Source organism: Engraulis encrasicolus, chromosome 4 (genome assembly GCF_034702125.1).
Source record: "Engraulis encrasicolus isolate BLACKSEA-1 chromosome 4, IST_EnEncr_1.0, whole genome shotgun sequence".
NCBI classification, from domain to species: domain Eukaryota; kingdom Metazoa; phylum Chordata; class Actinopteri; order Clupeiformes; family Engraulidae; genus Engraulis; species Engraulis encrasicolus.
In genome coordinates, this window is record NC_085860.1 from 28,580,816 (window position 1) to 28,599,110 (window position 18,295).

General features: G+C 43.9%; 1 protein-coding gene across 1 annotated transcript; it reads right to left on the reverse strand.

Annotated features, from left to right (window-relative positions):
* Positions 1 to 3,232: 3,232 nt before the first annotated feature.
* zgc:101540 (hsFATP2a_ACSVL_like domain-containing protein) lies at positions 3,233 to 18,166 on the reverse strand. Its single transcript, XM_063197046.1, has 10 exons — positions 17,424 to 18,166; positions 13,495 to 13,725; positions 10,514 to 10,672; positions 10,085 to 10,209; positions 9,023 to 9,217; positions 8,300 to 8,390; positions 6,853 to 7,051; positions 6,207 to 6,304; positions 5,595 to 5,725; positions 3,233 to 4,864 (listed from the first exon to the last, which is right to left on the reverse strand). Exons 1-10 carry the CDS (start codon positions 17,896 to 17,898, stop codon positions 4,688 to 4,690), a joined length of 1,881 nt encoding a protein of 626 aa, XP_063053116.1. The 5' UTR covers positions 17,899 to 18,166; the 3' UTR covers positions 3,233 to 4,687.
* Between the last annotated feature and the right edge of the window lie 129 nt (positions 18,167 to 18,295).

Below are 18,295 nucleotides of genomic sequence, written 5' to 3' on the forward strand. Positions count from 1 at the left end.
AAAAGTTGGCCTAGCGCCAGTGGAATATAAAAATAATATTATAGAAAATTACACTACTTAGATGAATTTAAAATGCATTGAGAATTTTACTTCTATGCTCAGAAACAGAAAAGTTGATGTATTTGAACTTTTTGTTTGTGAGGACTTTGGTATTGCTTGTTTTTTTTCTTTTTCTTTTGGGTACGAGATCCTCAAAGAATATGAATTACTCTGCCTATGATGAGGAAGGTACTGTAGGACTGTGGGAGTGCTGTTAGTTGTTAGGACACGAAGGCCACACAATGAAGGACTCTGGGAAATGTAGTACTCACTTTAAACATGAAGGTACTCACTTTAAACATGAAGGTCCCAACTTGAAGTTATCCTGTTCTGGTTCGAAGGACTTGTGTGATGAAGGACTATAATGTACGACTGGGCTGCTCGCTGTGTACTAGAACTGGCCTTTAAAGGAAATCGCAACTGGGCTACTTGACGTGGAGATGTGACCTGCGGAGGACTCTACTGGGGCTTTCAGCTGAAAATTACGCACTTCCCAGGAAAAGGTGCAAGACCAAGGCTGACTGTAGTTTTCGGAGTGAGAGGTCCGCACACTTAAAATCCCTTTTTTCTTTTATTATTTATTTCATGGCTGGATTACGTTTGGACTTCAACAGTCTTCATCAGATTCGAGAAAGTAGAAATGTAATCCAGCCATAGAATAATAAAAGGAAACAAAGAGTGTTTTAAGTGTGCGGACCTCTCCCGACTTTACTGGGCCTCCTTGTTCTGTAGAGCTGACTCCCAAAGGACTCTTCTCGGCAGCCACCCCTGTTCTGTTTGGTGGTGAGTGACCTGTGGGAACGGCTCCTCCTTGGGCTCCATCTGCTGTGTAGAGCTGACCTCCTGTCCCCGGTGACTCTACTCGGCCCCCTTATTCTGAGTAGAGTTGACCTCCTCCTCCTCTACTGTAGAATTTACTGACTTTTTTTTCAGTTTCTGACTCCTGCTCTTTAGAGATCTATGCATGTGCAAAGACTCAGGTCCAGAAGCCTGCTACTAAGTTGAACACCACACACACACTACACTACACTACACGACACACTACACTACTCTACTCTACAGTGTACACTACACTGCACTGTACACTACACTGTACACTACACACTACACTACACTGCAAGCAGTGATGCCTTATCTGCATAAGACGTTTTCTGTTCCAGCATATAAGAATTTAAAAAAGGAAAAAAATATATTACAAAGAGAAGACTATATTAAGTTGTAGCAGTAGGTTATGAAACCAAACAAAACAAAACAAAGATTTAAGTTGTCTCTTGCCAATCTCACTCCCTTAACGCCCATTATGTTGGTGAGCTCAGACAGGGAAAGAGCAAATCAGACTCCATTATGTTGATGCGCTCAGAATGGGAGCAGCCTATCAGAGCCCAATATGTTGACACGCTCAGACTGGGCAGCCTATCAGAGCCCAATATGTTGGCGCGTCACTCAGATTGGGCCCCCTACTCAAGGCTATAACACACAGGTATGCTTCTGTCCCACCTATGCATATGATGAGAAATGAAGAAGAAGAAAAAAATGACAGAAATAAAAAACTCTAGGTGATGTTTAAGCTTGCTGTACATATTGCTAGCATATGGCCTTGGTTCGCTGTAAATGACTTTTGTACATCTTTGTTATTTTGTATAAAACTGAAGAAGAAACTGTTTCTTAAAAAAAGGAAAAGAAAAATGATATTGGTTATGTTTGTATACTGGCTGTACTCCGGAGCCTTGGAACTTAGCATCAAACTACTTTTTTTCTACCTATATAAATATATAGATATATAAATATAAATAAATGGATAAAATATATAAATATATATATATATAAACAAACACTATTTAAAGGCATTTTTAAAAACAGTCAGAAACTTTTTATTCTTATTTACGAACTAGGAAGTGCTTGTTTGGTTGATCTAACGTAGAGAGAGTTTGTGTGTGTGCTGGTCTGCTTCTGTGGGTCAGCAGACGCCGTCCTCTCCTCGCCATACCGGATGCTGTCTGGTGCCCTCAAAGGTATTTTTGTACTAATAGACCATTTAACAGGCACATCAAGTCCTGCTTTTGTTTTGATAAAAAAAGATGAAAACACAAGTTTGGATCCAGCTTTACCTTTGTTCTTTTTTTCGTCTGGCTGTCTCTATGTTTGGATTTGTTTACCTTTTGTTTTTCTTTGCAGCACATTTCTAAGTATACCACAGAATTAATAAATAAATTCATTTTTAAGGTATGCATTCACTTGCAGTGAGATTTTTATCATGTTTGGTTTCTGTGTGTGCATGCGTGTGAGTGTTATACTGCCGGTCAAATGTTACGTGACAAAGCCAAAAACTCCAACCATACTCCGCTCAGCTTGGTTCAGCGGGCCGGGGGAAAAAAATGAGGGCTGGTTTTCGTAGCCTGGCTCTCACACAGACCCTTCGTGCATTTCCGGTGGGTAACAACCATCGAGTGAGAACTAGATTATGGTTTTCGTGCTGTGCTGTCTTGCCATACCTGCCTAATCAAAAAGCAACAAATGGCATCCGAGTCGTGCCATTTCCAGCTGTTAACCTACCGAGCAGAAAACAGGCAGTGGAAAAGGGCCTAAAGACCATGTGAAAGACTAGTGGAAAGCATACCAAACGGCATGGAAGCTGGCTTTCAAGCTTATTCAACCAAATAGTGATGTATGTACTCTTCCCAAGTTAAAACATTGCTATTATGTTTTAAGTGGATATCGTCTTATCTTTGCCCTTTATGAGGTCTGAAAACATTGCATCTTAGGCCTGTGTTATTTTGACCTGTCGTTTTCTGCAAATAAAATCTCTAAATGACAATATTTTCATTAGAAATTCAGAGAAAATGTCTAGTTTATGAAATTAAACAACAATTTTCATTTTGCTCAATAACATGCATATTGATGGTAAATCAGACAAACTGATCATTTCGAAGAGGCATCTTAATTTTTTTCACCAGCTATATGTACTTCAATTTTATATCTGGCTTTGACATTGTGTGCCACACTATCTCAGGTGACGTGACAATAAATTATGTCACTGAAGATGTGCAAACCATTTTGGTCCTATGACTATGTCAACTGTATGTTACCCTTACGAGTGGATCACCATGATTCACAGACACACAAAACACCCCCCCCCCAGATTATTATTTTTTAAAATTCTTTTTTTATTTTTACAACAAGAAAAACGAACAAATAAAACAGGGCACAAGATTTATTAGTCATTTGCTATTCGGTAGAAATCACATTCTTACATTCCAAACCAATACTGCTGAGACATACACACACACACAGTTTCTTGCAGTTACACTCACAGACTGTATTCTATAGCTTCTTACTGGCAGGTCGTACACACGCACACACACACGCACACACACACAACAATGTATAGCTGCTGGCTGTTGGAATGTCGTACCACTGGCACATTGCTGGTTAGTGAAGTGATCTTCCCTGAGGTTAGTTAAAATGGCTAGCTGTTAGTTCATGTCAATTGCAAAACCTGAAGAACCAAGAACCCTTGGGCTAAACGCCCCGAAGAACCAAGAAACATTGGGCTAAACGTCACCGCCAGACGTCCTGGATGGGGCAGTCCAGCAGCACCCCCAAACCCTCCGCATCTCATATCTAATTTTCCCACTTAACAACTTTAGAGACAAGAAAGCTCCCACACAAATGTTCACATTTGCAGCGTTTACCTGCAACGTCCCGTTCTATTGACCTCCTTCAATTCAATTCAGGTTGAATTGCTTGAAGGTCAATGGACCACATTTGCAGCATTAGCTTGCAACAATTCGGGCTATTGACCTTCTTAAAATAATTTCAATTCTTCAGGTTGAATTGCTTGAAGAAGGTCAATAGACCGAAACGTTGCCAGTAAAATGCAAATGTGAACAGTGTGCGGGAGATTTCTTGTCTTTAACATTGGTGAACAAGGGATTCCACTCCTACTCACAAAGGAGGTAGGCTATGCAAGAATTCTACAAAGCATAATCCCACTTACTGCAACTTCCCACAACTTTATACATCAAGGATGGGCAACTGGAGGCCCGGGGGCAACATGCGGCCCGCCTCCTCATTCAGTGCGGCCCTTAGATAAAACATAATAAAAGTAATGATTAAAAAACATAACTGAAAAATCTTAATCAATTGTAATTATACTGTTTGCCGATAGAGAACACTACTTTTCCTTCCAAACAATATCGGCAGTTGGTGAGCAACCAACTGCATCTCAAACTGAGTGATTTGTAGTCCGATTCTTGGTCATGTAGTCCTCTGACAGTGGAGATGAAAAAACGTGGCCCTTCTTCTTATGGGAGTTGCCCATCCCTGTTATACATCCAAACATATCAGCAAACAGCCCATCTATCCTGCCCCCCTCTTTTGATTTTCACCCTCCCAGCCCATCTATCCTGCCGCCCCCCTCTACACCATTCTCCTCCTCATCACTCGCCTCTGGCCAAAATGTGAATCCACCATTTATTCTTCTATTCCCTCCTCCTTCTATACTGCCCCCTTCTCCATCCGTGTCTTTCCCATCTCCATGGAATAGAGAGGTACAAGTCAAATAACTTCCTCCCTTCCAAGGCCTAGACACGAGGAAGTAGTTAGACTTGTACCACAGCCCCTCCGTCTCTCTCTCCCTCTTATCCTCCTACAACTTCACCTCTCTGGACAAGATGGAGTCGTAGATCTGCTGGGTGAGGGGCACATATTTCTTCTGCTCCAGGTCCAGGAAGTAGAGCTCGTCCTGGATCAGCGCGGGGTCAAAGCCCTCCTCCACCAGCCTCACCTTCTTCATCTTGAAGGTTCCAGTCATCTCCAAGCAGCTCTGCCAGACACAACAATGGCAATGACAATTTATTTGGGGAACACTTAAAAAAACTAAACTAAACTAAAGAGAGTCAATAATTTTATGTATGTATTTATTTATTTTTAAAACAATGTTGGTCTCTTGGAAGATGTTTGTCTACTACTACAGGCATATGTCATGCTCAACTAAATAGATTGAACAAAGCTGGTTTGCAGAATCATGGAGTCATTGCAATATCTAATCTCCCATCCTCTCCTTGTGCTTGTGATGTGATGCGAAGCAAGATAGACGATAGATGACTGAATTCAATATCTCACAAAAGCACAGTTCAAAGGTCATTTTCCAATCAGGATGTTGAAGTTGTTGTGCCTAGGCACAATTCAGCATCGATTCAGCATATTTTTTCAAGTTTCAATTACATCCTTGGGCATTTCCCGAGCAAATGAAATTTAATTTTAATTAAAGCACTTCAGAGCACTGAAAACTGCAGGAGTGATAAACACAACAACTAGTAAAATGTTTGTATTGCATCATGATTGATGAGAAATTTAGAATTCGAATGCATCACCAATGCAACGCACAGTCGAGCTGAATCAATTTGAATCGAATCATTGCCCCCAGTGCCACTAGCTGCCAGTGATGGAACTTCACTGTTCAGCTGGTTTTCTTCACGGAGGTCACAAGTACAAGGCGAGGACAGAAGGTGAGATAATCAGATAGACCCCTGGCGTTTCATGAGCACTTTTACCTGGATGCGGATGAAGCGAGGTCGTGCATACACCGGCAGGTAGTTGGCAACGTGAGCACAGGTGTTGACACAGTCAAACTCTGCTCCCTCTCGCAGGGTAACTGCCGCCATGCCGATACGTCCCTCATGCCCTGCGAACACAGGGGGTGTGAGGCAAGACCAGTTTATTTGTATAGCGCATTTCATACACAGGTGCAATTCAAGGTGCTTCACAAAAAATAAAAGTAAAAAGAAAGAATACAAAAAAAGAATTAAAGTCAAAGAAAGTTAAAACATTAAGATAAAACACAAGATAAATAATTAGAATTAAAAAATTAAATAAAAATGAAGCTGCTAGTGGTAGGCATGTGAGACGCTTCCCACTGAGGTAGAATATGACACAAAAAGCTAACGCTACACTGGATGCTAGACTTAGGTATCTACTATAAAAATCAGCTTCCACTGTAATAAATGGAAGTGACTACACTCGATACAGCAGCACAGCAAATACTGTAAAAAATTATCCCATTCTTTGCCATGTATTTCTGACGTAACTTAATTTAATGTAGCTAAATGCATCCAGTGTATGCCCAGACGAACCGTTTGTGTTTCAAGCAGGCAATGGGAACGCACCTGGAACCTTGACGCCATAGACATTGGCTTCCTCGATACCGTCCACTGTTGTCAGGATATCTCCCACCTCTGTCGTCGCTACGTTCTCCCCCTTCCATCTGTAAGTAAGTAAATACATTTTATTTATAAAGCACATTTAAAACACCCAGAACTACTGCAGCTACTGAGAGCCCCCATCCCTTCATTGTGAAGTGTTATGAAGGCTTCGAAACGCTTCGGGGGGAAAAGTAAGTCCGCATTGAAAACACCTCACAAGTCTGAATCTAAGTTATTTGGAATTAAACTTCATTCTAAATACCATTGTTCATTACGAAAAACGTAATTCCTCCATTCTTTGCGCAGAGTCTATGTTATAACCTCACTGTCACGAAAATTGTCATAATCTGTTACTTAAACCTCTCCTTAATGTCATAGCAATGTTTTTATGATGTATTTGAGTCTTTTCAGAAATGAGTGAACGGGCCCGCTGAGAGAGAGAGAGAGAGAGAGAGAGAGAGAGAGAGAGAGAGAGAGAGAGAGAGAGAGAGAGAGAGAGAGAGAGAGAAAATTATGTCAGTCCATTTTTACTGACCTTTGAACCCAACCCAACACTTGGGTTGGCAAAGTGAAAAGCAGCACCTCTGAGGTGACTGACAGAAAGACTCACCGGAAGGTGTCCCCGACGCGGTCCTGGAAGTAGACGAAGTTGTCGTGGTCGATCCTGAGCAGGTCTCCGCTGTTGAAGTACAGGTCTCCCTTGCGGAAGACGTCCTGGAGCCGCTTCTTCTCCGTCTGCTGTTTGTTGCCCGCGTAGCCCACGAAGGGGGAGTGGTTAGTGATCTTGCCCACCAGCAGTCCCGTCTCCCCTGCCCCACACACACACACACACACACACACACACACACACACACACACACACACACACACACACACACACACACACACACACACACACACACACACACACACACACACACACACACACACACACACACACACACAAACACACACACACACACCTCTTCAGCAAACTATGCTCTCATTGGACACAACTGTTCAACAACAAAAGACATTATTACTATTTCGTAGTATTTACATGTATCAAACAGTTTTTACGACGGTCTACGATTTGTGATTGGTGAGTCTTTGAACCTGCAAAACTCTATCTTAGAACATCGGCCACAATGAGGAAATCTTGCCCGACAATAGCTTGCGATGGTCCTGTGGGGGTATCATTTCACCGATTGTCATAAGGCTGGTTTTCAGCCGGGATTTGGGCAGCTAGTCATGTAGTCTGAGCCTGGCAGAAGACTTTCAAGGTGTGTGTGGACCCTCACAAAACTTAGCTTGTGTTCACTATTCACCATGGTAACCCTTGTGAACTCTGTAAACCAGGTGAACTCGGTTACTCATGGCAGAGAATCTCTAACAAGGGAGAACGTTCACACTGATTGGTTCCCATTGTAGCCAGTTAGCTTTGCATGCATACTGCAGTAACTATGGAGTGTCCACTAGTTGGCGAGCGTCAGTAAGTCCTTCATATGGGAAAATGTGTGGAATGGAAAGGGGAACCCATATGCTAAATACACTGCTACTGCGATTTCCAGTCACAAATATCATCAACAAAACATTCCTGGTAAGCACTATGACTGTTGTTTAACAATAGGCTGTATTGACAAATCGTTCAGTTGTGTAGTTTTACAGAAGGTTAGAAGATTTCAACCTGTACTCGCTAGCATCCCGCTAACGTTTATGGGTTTGGCCCAAGGAGGTCTGTATCATTGGTTTGGCCCCATAAAAATTGAGCTTTGTGACCCAGTATATAATAATCTAGTGGCGCAAAATAATTGAAACGCTACTGAAATGGGGTCTTATTATTTCTAGCTTCGAACTTAATATTAATATTTTAGGACAAAAAATTATTAAAAATCACAAAAATTATAATGGAAGAAAACTCCATTGACACCCATTCATTTTGCACTTAGGTAGGATTAGGGTTAGCCAGTTGTGGCTAGTAGCTAGTTCCGTGAGTGAACACCCCCTGCTCATGGTAACCCTCGTGATCTCTGACCCTTGACCCCATGATGAGCACTCAGAGCTAGAGTGAGACTGACCTCTGGCAGCTCGTACGCAGAGGCCTTCAGCGTTCCTCACCGGCTCCTCCTTCTCAGCATCAAACTTGATCAGTGAGTACGGGAAGATCCTCTGCATCAGGAGAAAGACATCTCATATCACACACACTCATTGGCACCACTCAGGGACAATAATGATCTAATACAGCTGTGAAATTATTACTTAACTGTTGTGCAATACACACATGCCCTATAAATGTATACCTTATAAAATACACTGCTGCTCAAATAATAATTCAGAATTAAATAGTTCCATCAAGTTTACTTTGGTCTTTCCTTTAATTCCGAATTAAGAGGTGTTTACAAGATGTTTTCAAAGAGCTTATTCAATTAAGCTTTATTCAGAATCAATATCAGTTCATTCTGAATTCAATAGCTCATGTAAACGTAGCAAATGATCAACGTTTTGACATCAATGTTTTCATTATCATTAGGGTGTGTTTGCCCCTCCAACTTTATCTCTGGAGGGCCAAAAAGGTCTGTGCCCCTAATTCGACGCCTACAGTCTCACCGTCATAGGTGCCGGAGAGGGGGATACAGTCGTGCATTTTGCATCCCCACTTTTGGGCTCCCTAAATGAGGCTTTCTACATTCTTACTGCAGACAAATCAGTGGAGTGCATCAGCAGGAACATCATTAAGAAATAAAGAACGAAGAAAAAAAAATGCACCACCACTTTAAACTGGTTCTGGCGTCCTTGCTCACCGTGTGCAGGGGGTTGACGCGTCCCACCACGCCGACCTTGCTGGTGTAGTTGATGAAGCCCACGTTGCCCTCCGTGGCGGCGTACAGCTCCCGCACGGCGATGTCGCCAAAGCGCTGCAGGAACTCGGACCAGATGTCCATCCGCACACCATTGCCGATGGCGATTCGCACCCGGTGGGCTTTCTCATTCTCCTTCTGCACAGAGACACAGTCAGGAGTGTCAAGACTCTCCTAAGCAGAGCTCACGAGTCGTGTGTGTGTCAGCGTGTGCATGTCTGTGTCTCTACTGTATGTGTCTGTGTGTTACTGAAGGACTGTAAGGAGTGCAAGTGTGAACAATAGTGTGTGTAAGTACATCGAATGGTGTGTGTTAACTCATACAGTAGTGTATATTAAGAGTGTGAGCTCAGCTAACATGTAGAGTAAACATTAAAAGTGTCAGCTGATCTGCGGTGTGCGTGAGGAGTGAAAAGTCACCTGTAGTGTGTATTCGTTATTGTGCAGAGCCAAACCTATTGCAATTTAAAGAATGTCTACATTTTTCCAAACATACAGTAACTGCTCCCTGCCATCGAATGTTGAAAGGTTGATTCTTTCGGCCCTGCTGTGGCCTAACGGTAGGGCACTGGGCTGTTACACCGGCGACCCAGGTTAATTTGCCGATCCTTAACCCTTTTACACCGAACGCGTCACCGCCGACGCGTTTTGACAAGCCCTCTTCAGATTACCGTAATTACAAAAATATTTGGCCGATCGGAAAAATTTAAACTGTTTCTGAAAGCAGACACATTGCGCTTTACAGTCAATCTGGTGTAATTACGGTAAATCCCCTCTGAGGCATCTCAGTAACTGCGGAAACAGAAGTTTATTTGTTTTTCAATTCTGAGGAGAAAAGTGAAGACGCGGCAACATTCTTCCAAAGTCGCCCATCAAGAGAAAGAAGACCCGTCTCTCTCTCCCACTCGCTTCCTGTCACCGTCTTACACTATCCCATCAAAATAAAGGCATAAAAGCCCCTAAAAAATGTATATTTTTAAAAAAGCTTGATTCTTTGGAGCTCACCTGCGGAGTGTTGCAGAGGTAGCGCAGCGTCTCCCCGATGTATTGCATCACCGTGACATCATACTTCCTGCAGTCGGCCCAGAACTGAGACGCGGAGAACTTCCTCCTCAGCACCACCGTAATACCTGGCAACCAAACAAGCAGCAGAGGGAGCTCACAGTACTGTGTGTGTGTGTGTGTGTGTGTGTGTGTGTGTGTGTGTGTGTGTGTGTGTGTGTGTGTGTGTGTGTGTGTGTGTATGCGTGCATGCGTGCGTGCGTGCGTGCGTGCGTGCGTGCGTGCGTGCGTGCGTGCGTGCGTGCATGCGCGGATGTACCCCTCTCGATGGGTGTGTGTGTGTGTGTGTGTGTGTGTGTGTCTGTCTGTCTGTCTGTCTGTCTGTCTGTGTGTCTGTGTGTGTGTGTGTCTGTCTGTCTGTGCCATGCGTACCCCTCTCGATGGCTCCGGCCATGCCGATGAGGAATCCAGCGCTGTGGTAGAGCGGCAGGTTGATGTAGAAGATGTCATCGCTGGTGACCCCCGACACCGCCTGAATGAAGGAGGCCGCCCACACACGCTCATGGGTCACCAACGCCGCCTTGGGGAGCCCTAGGAACACGGCGTATACACACACACACACGCACACGCACACACACACACACACACGCACACGCACACACACACACACACACACACAGTAACCATCCAGTGCTGCCATAAGCTTCAACTAGTCCAATTCTAGCCTATTGTTGATCTACTGTAGATGCGGTAAAGAAACTGTTGTCACGGTTATCCAAAGGATATGCAGATGTTTAGCAAGTGTGCTGCAAGGTGTCTCTGTGTGTATGCATGTTATGAGTAGAATGAAAAGTGAGTTTAACAAAGAAACAACACACACATCCATCTCAACTTGACCTTGAAGTATGCTTGACTTAACAAAAATGGGCGCTGGACTAGAAAAGTCAAATAGTAGCAAAAATACAGTCCGCATCACCAAGCTCCTGTTGTTCTTTTTTAATGTGTAGTTTCGGGCATGAAACGGGAGCTTGTTGTTGAGGACGTTTTTCTACTATGAGAAATAATTCAGGAGTGCGTGTGTGAGTAAATTACAGTGTCAATTTTCTTCTTGGAGCAGGCGTCACTCTTAATTATTTCAGTCTCTGAGGGTGCTGGCCCAAATTTCAAATTCAATGTTTCAAGAAGGAGGCCGCACCTTGCATAGTAGTGTTTTTTTATTTCACAGACGCGTTTCGACACTACTATGCAAGGTGCGTCCTCCTTCTTGAAACATTGAGTAAATGACAGATAATGCTCCAAACATGCACATGATAAGCTACCCGTTATGCCACAATTCTGTTAATTACACGTTTATCACACATTAAACCTTATTATGCACAGGCCATGGACAGGAATTAAAAAGACAATGCACCAAAAGCCTAGGCCTACTGTACATAGAACATTACAGAATAGATGAAAAGGTGCAGCTAGATGGGACATCTGGCTCATTGGATTCGCCATCAGAAGGCATCGCTTTATCTATCATTTGTCCGTCTTTGCCCCCCAAAAAGAAATGCTTCGGCAAGTTTCTTGCCGGAGAGCTTCTCAGTAGTCCACGTCTCTTTGCAGTGTAGTTCCGCACTGCTCTGCGAGCTACACACACAGAGGTCTGGTGAGAACAAGGCTAGGCTCATTTTTTGGCTCCTTTCAAAAAACTTATTCAGTGTCCAAAAGACAGGATTTAAGAAGCCAACTTTTTTTTTTTTTTTTTTTTTGTAATTTACTTTTTATTGGGTTTTTTTTTCACAAATACATGGAACAAGACACACACTGAACAACCACAGGTGAACAGGGAGGACTACACAGACAGACACAGACTAACAAGGCTAAACACTGTACAGTATATGTGTATGAGAATGAGTGTAACTGTACACTTTTATATACCACTGAATGTTAACATATCCCACAAAAAAAGACAGAGAAAGAAGGGGAAAAAACAACAGCAAAAGTATGGCCTATGGCTTACTGTAGAATGTCTAAATAAGGCCCCCAAATTTTCACATAGACATCCTCCTTGTTTATCATTCTGTAGCACAGCTTCTCGTAAGAGGCAATCTTGGACATTTCGTTAAACCATTCCACCATGGATACAACTACAAGAAGCCAACTTTTTTTAAAAATGGAAAAGAAAAAAAAATGTATGGAAAAAAAGAAAGAAAAAGAATGGGTCCCCAGCTGCGACTCGGTTTCCATCGTTCAGAGGTAAGAGCAGGTCAAAAGAATTGGGATTGTTGGCTAGCATCAAAACACTAGCAGTTGCAGAGCTGGGAAGTGCCACTGAGGCTGGAGACGTTAGGAGCCGTGGAGCCTTGACTATGTGTCCCTAAGCAAAGGGATTTTTTTTATATCCTTTTTTTTGTGAACAACGAGCAACAAACAGAAAACAAACAAACACAAAGGAGAAAAACAAAGAAGAAGAAAAGAACCCACAACAAAAAAGTGCCACTAAGGTTGGAGAAGTTTGGAGCTGTGGAGCCTTGACCATGTTTCCCTAAGCAAAGGGAATTTACACTAAGACTCTTTTTTTCCTCCATATTGGCAGCCTAGCAGCCTGAGCAGGTGGCTGATTACATTTCCCACTGGAAGTTCAGTGCAGTCCAATGACTGCGTGCTTACAGATAGGCTCTGATGTGCATGAGCAAGAGAGATAGGGAGGGGGAGAGCATAGCGCAGGAGCATGAGATAGAAAAACGTATAGGCTATCTACAGTTTCCCAATGAAAGTTCAGTGCAGTCCAACGACTGCATGCTTACAGGCCCTGGTGTGCATGAGAGAGAGAGAGAGAGAGAGAGAGAGAGAGAGAGAGAGAGAGAGAGAGAGAGAGAGAGAGAGAGAGAGAGCATAGTGCAGGAGAATGAGGTGGAAAAACGTATAGGCTATCTACAGTTTGTGTGTACAGGGGTCAGAGGGGCGAGGGAGGACAGATAGGGGGAAAGTCCAGGATAGAATCCTGGTGACAGCTTTGTGTGTGTGTGCATTTGTGTGCATTAATTACTGTCCCTGTGTGTGTGTGTGTGTGTGTGTGTGTGTGTGTGTGTGTGTGTGTGTGTGTGTGTGTGTGTGTGTGTGTGTGTGTGTGTGTGTGTGTGTGTGTGTGTGTGTGTGTGTGTGAGAGAGAGAGCCAGAGTGAGAGTGAGAGCGAGAGAGAGAGAGAGAGTGTGTGTGTGTGTGTGTGTGTGTGTGTGTGTGTGTGTGTGTGTGTGTGTGTGTGTGTGTGTGTGTGTGTGTGTGTGTGTGTGTGTGTGTGTGTGTGTGAGAGAGCCAGAGTGAGAGTGAGAGCGAGAGAGAGAGAGTGTGTGTGTGTGTGTGCGTGTGCGTGTGTGTGCGTGTGTGTGTGCGTGTGTGTGTGCGTGCGTGTGCTTTAGTGAGTTCACCTGTGGTGCCCGAGGTGTAGATGTAGAGGGCGATGCTGCGGACCCCCACGTTGTCCCGGAGGGAGCGTGGGAGGGGGGCGTCAGAGGCCTGCTGGATCTTTCCTGAGAGGAGGTTGATGCCCTCGGCCACTCCATCCCCCTGCCCCTGGTCTTGGTCCTCCTCCAAAAGGTACACACTGATGCCCTGCTCCTGTAGCGCGGGCAGCACGTCCTCAACCGCCCCCTGCAACTCTACCAAAAGCCAAAAGACATCACACGTCAGTCACACAACAACAATCGGCAGTAGATGCACCAGTGCAAGTGGACTTACGCAATGGCTGAACAACTGCACCCAAGGCCCCAGGGCAAAACACTGATGCCCCCTCACAGTCTGAAAAGGTATAATATGACCCCCACCAGGGAAGGCCCTGGGCCCAAGGGCAAATGCCCTGCTTATCTGCGTATAGCTTCGCCCCTGGAAGTACGGTCTACCTAAGTTTGTTGAACCGGCACCTTTTTGCAGAAAAATTACAGAACTTCTCTGAGTCTGAACTACTAAAATGGCATCAGAAATTACCTCTCTGAACTGGTTCTCTTTTATGTACACCAGTTTTGCACCTGGAGGTATAATATCTTACCCCACGCAAGACAACATTTTACCTGAGATGGTATATTAAAAAGAAGCTTCCACAGCTCAGACATCAGACACTATGCTTCAACACTGTGTAACACCATCTCTTCCTCTCTGTCCTTGTTTTGTTTTGTATGGTTACTTGTCTTTGTCTGTGCCTTTATTTTATGTTAAAGTTGTGAATGGGTAGCCTGGGAACTCGCATACTGCCTTTAGTTCTACACAATCGTTTCGATCTGATCACTTGTGATTAGGTCTGGTGTTAACCAGGCAAGTGAATGGGTGGGGGAGGGTGTAATCAGCACAGACACATCATCCACAATGTAAAGTGGAGAAGACGCACTCACACTATCGCCTAATGATTAGCAGAGTTCTTAGCTGGGTGCTGAATCCCACATAAAACACAGATAAGAGAATGAAGCGAAGGACAGCACTCTTTGGATTTTTTGTTCTTAGGCAAACAAAGAATGAAAAATCTGAAGAGTGCTGTCCTTTGCTTCATTCACACATCACACACAATCCAATGCTGACCACATCACACTGACTTAATGGATCAATAATGAGCATATCACACATCACATACACTCTCTTTAACACAGAACCAATTCTGTTTTATATAGTATCTCAACACCTCTCAACAGCATTTTACCTCTATGTGGTACCTCTTTGGTGTTTTCGTTAGGCTACCTTATCTTAACCCATTGATGCCTGAAGGACCAGTACATGCGTGCTACATGCCTAAGCCGCCCTTTTTGGGAAATGGTGCTTTCTGCTCATAAATCCCCAAATATCTAATCTCGTGTTTTTATGTGCTTCAGAGGCCAAGTTGCCTTTAAACACTAAGACGCTCATCTTGCATTACAATGTGGTAATTTAGCTCTAACATGCCATCATTTTTAATAAAAAATATCTCAAATCTCATGAGCCAGAATGTTGCGTCATGCAGCTCCAGGCGCCAGGGTCAACGCAACATCAAGCATCAAGCATCAATGGGTTAAGCCATGACCACACCACATGACATGAGTTTGAGTGATTGGTCAGGTGACCACATCTGGCTTATCACCTGTGTTGCTGGGGTCATGCACCTCTTTGCGAAGTGCGGCACCCAAATAGTGACAAACAGCAAATAGTGAATAGGCCCGCCGCTCTGCACTAAGAGGCTACAAAATTATGGCCACATCACACTGACTTCATGGATAAATAATATGCATATCACACATCACATACACTCTATTTAACACAGAACCAATTCTGTTTGATAAAGTATTTTTTCAACACCTGGACTCATATGATATCATATTTAAGATAACAGCATTTTAGCACTATATCTGGCATTGGTGTTTTCGTTAGGCTACCTTATCTTAACCCATTTTAGCCTGATAACTCGTATATGTTGTTTGACCTTTAGTGCCTGGAGACACAGTATGCTGCATTCAGGCTCTTGAGATTTTAGCTTTAAAAAAAAATATATATATTGGTATGTTACAGCTGAATGAACACATTCTAATGCAAGATGAGAGTCTTACGGTTTAAATGTAACTTATTACATGTTTTTATGTGCATCAGAGGCTGAGATATTTAGGTTTTTATAGTCTGAGGGCAACTTTCACAACAAGGGCTTATATTAGGTATTACGCAGGCGTTTTTTCGCGGGTGCTTAAGGCATCAATGGGTTAAGCCATGACCACACCACATGACATGAGTTTGAGTGATTGGTCAGGTGACCACATCTGGCTTATCACCTGTGCTGCTGGGGTCATGCACCTCTTTGCGACCCTGATAACATCAGTCTTATCTAACCTTCAGGCACCGCGGCTCAAACGGCAGAGGGCTGTTACTCATGTCGCCTACTACTGAACTGCTGTTACACCGTCATAGTACGCAAGGGAGGATTAACCCCTTAGCGCAGGGCCTATGTTACAACCTTACTGTCACCAAAGGGGTAACGGCTATGTCTTAATCTGTTACTTAAGACTCTCAGTAATGTCATAGCAATGTTATTATGATGTAGTTGAGTATTTCCAGCAATTAGTGAATAGGCCCGCAGGCGACCCCCTCAGCACTAAGAGGCTACGAAATTATGACCCCGTGGCCCATTGTCTTGTCAGGGGGTGTGCACTTCAGCCAGTTAGCATCTGCCAAATTTCTTAGTATGGCATCTTAGTATAAGCGCCTATGTGTTGATGGGTGGTTCCAACTCCAACCAGTGCTCAAGGTCAAGGACGGTAGTTTGGATAATGGAAGGCACCCCATGAGTCTGGTAAACTGAGCTACATAAAACTTATGTCATCCCAAAGGATGGGAGCCAATTAACCCCCCCGACCTTGGCCTTATTGACTACACCAGTTCATAGTACACCATGTTGATTGGCACATGAAGCAAATCGGAAAGATAAGTATTGCAAAAGTGGTTTTGAAGGGCGGTTTTTGGGTCACACTGGGACCCATTGCCCACGGACCTGGCTTGGCCTTATTGACTAAAGCAATGAATTGTACACAATGTTGCCTGGCACATGAAGTAGGCCTAAATTGGGTAGGTAAATTATTGCAATGGTGGTTTTGAAGGCTGCTTTGTGTCGTAGCCATGGGGCCAAGTTGGCCTGGCCCCTTGGGGCCTCCGGCCCTCTTGGGTCCCCCCACCTACGGACCTGGCTTGGCTTAGGGACTACACCAGTTCATTGTACACTATACTGGCTGGCACATGAAGCACCTTGGAAAGATTATTATTGCGAAGGTGGTTTTGAAGGCCGCGGGGCCAAGTTGGCCAGGCACCTTGGGGCCTCTGGACTGGGCCCAGTAGGCTCGTTCATCATTCCGACGTAATCCCCCACTGGTCATACGTGCTCCCTGCAGTGAATTTACTCTGTCTGTCGGCAGCACACATTCACTTCAACTGCACGTGGGTAGGCCTACGTGTGTACCAAAGCCATAATTCAGCATAACACTTTTTGACATCAGCTACTACATCTCTGATACACACACCTGTGAAGGGTTGATTTTTATGTGACTTGAGGTTGAACAAAAACAAAGCATTGTCTACTTCCGTAATACTCTACTGCAACATCAGACATAAGTCGCCAAAGCATCAATTGTGTAGGCCTATTGTGTAGGCCTATTTACATGGTCGGAGTTAAATCATATAACCAGAGCACGGTGATTGTTACACAATAACCACGTGTCTGACTTAACTCATTATTCCTCGTCAGTAAATAAGAGTGTCGTCATGATAGTAAATGTTATGCATCAAATGCCAGAACACCTGCGAAAAAATTAAATGCCCTTCTGAAAGTCAACTGACCCCTTCGGCGCGTCATCATTACCTGCGGCTGCGATGAGAACTTTGGCTCCCGAACAAGTGAAGCAGTGCAAGAGGGATTTGGCCCTTATGTTGTGGTTGAGGAGTGCGACTGGACAGCCAAGTTTGGCCAGACCCAGCCATATCCATGCATAGCACGGTTCATTCCCCAAAAACAAGGCAACAGTATCGCCTTCTTTCAGAGAAGCGCAAGTCTGCAGAGCATTAGCAACTTTATTGCTTCGTTTGTCGACCTCAAGATAAGTGAACGATTGTCCTTCAAAGTGGATGAAGATCTTGTTGGGATGTTTCTTCACTGCATCCAAAAAGCAATCCAGAATGCTGTAGAAAGGCTTTATCTTTTTGTATTTAGTCAGCCTGATCCCGAACCGAATAGTGTTGAAGACATACTTCAGGTCTTGGAACAAATATGGATACAGTGATTTCAGAATAGCTGGTAAAACAGCCAACCCAGCTAAAACAGTTAACCAGACGTACATCCTGAGTGAAGTCGTTAGGTCATAGAGGAAGCTCGGTCCGTGTACATTAAAAAAAACGGTAGCGCATATCCCTGTTTTAATCAAAAGCGCAAAGAAAGTGAAAATTCAGCCAGGCTTCATGTTGTTCGCTTCTCACTCTCGGTGCAACCCCACTGGAGCGCCTCGGTTCCACCCCCGATTCAAGATTCTGACGCGGTTGCCAGACAAAGGTCCTCTTTTTCCCTTTTCAGGAGAATGACACAATCATTGTTTAGGCTACATGGTTTTCGCAGCCTTGCAGCAGGACTCTGTCGGTAGCCTACAGCTAACCCAGAGAATGTTTTTCTCTATCGGAGCGCTGGAGAACAGCCACAGATGTCATAACATTATGTAATGCCAAATACTGCTTCAAGGTTTC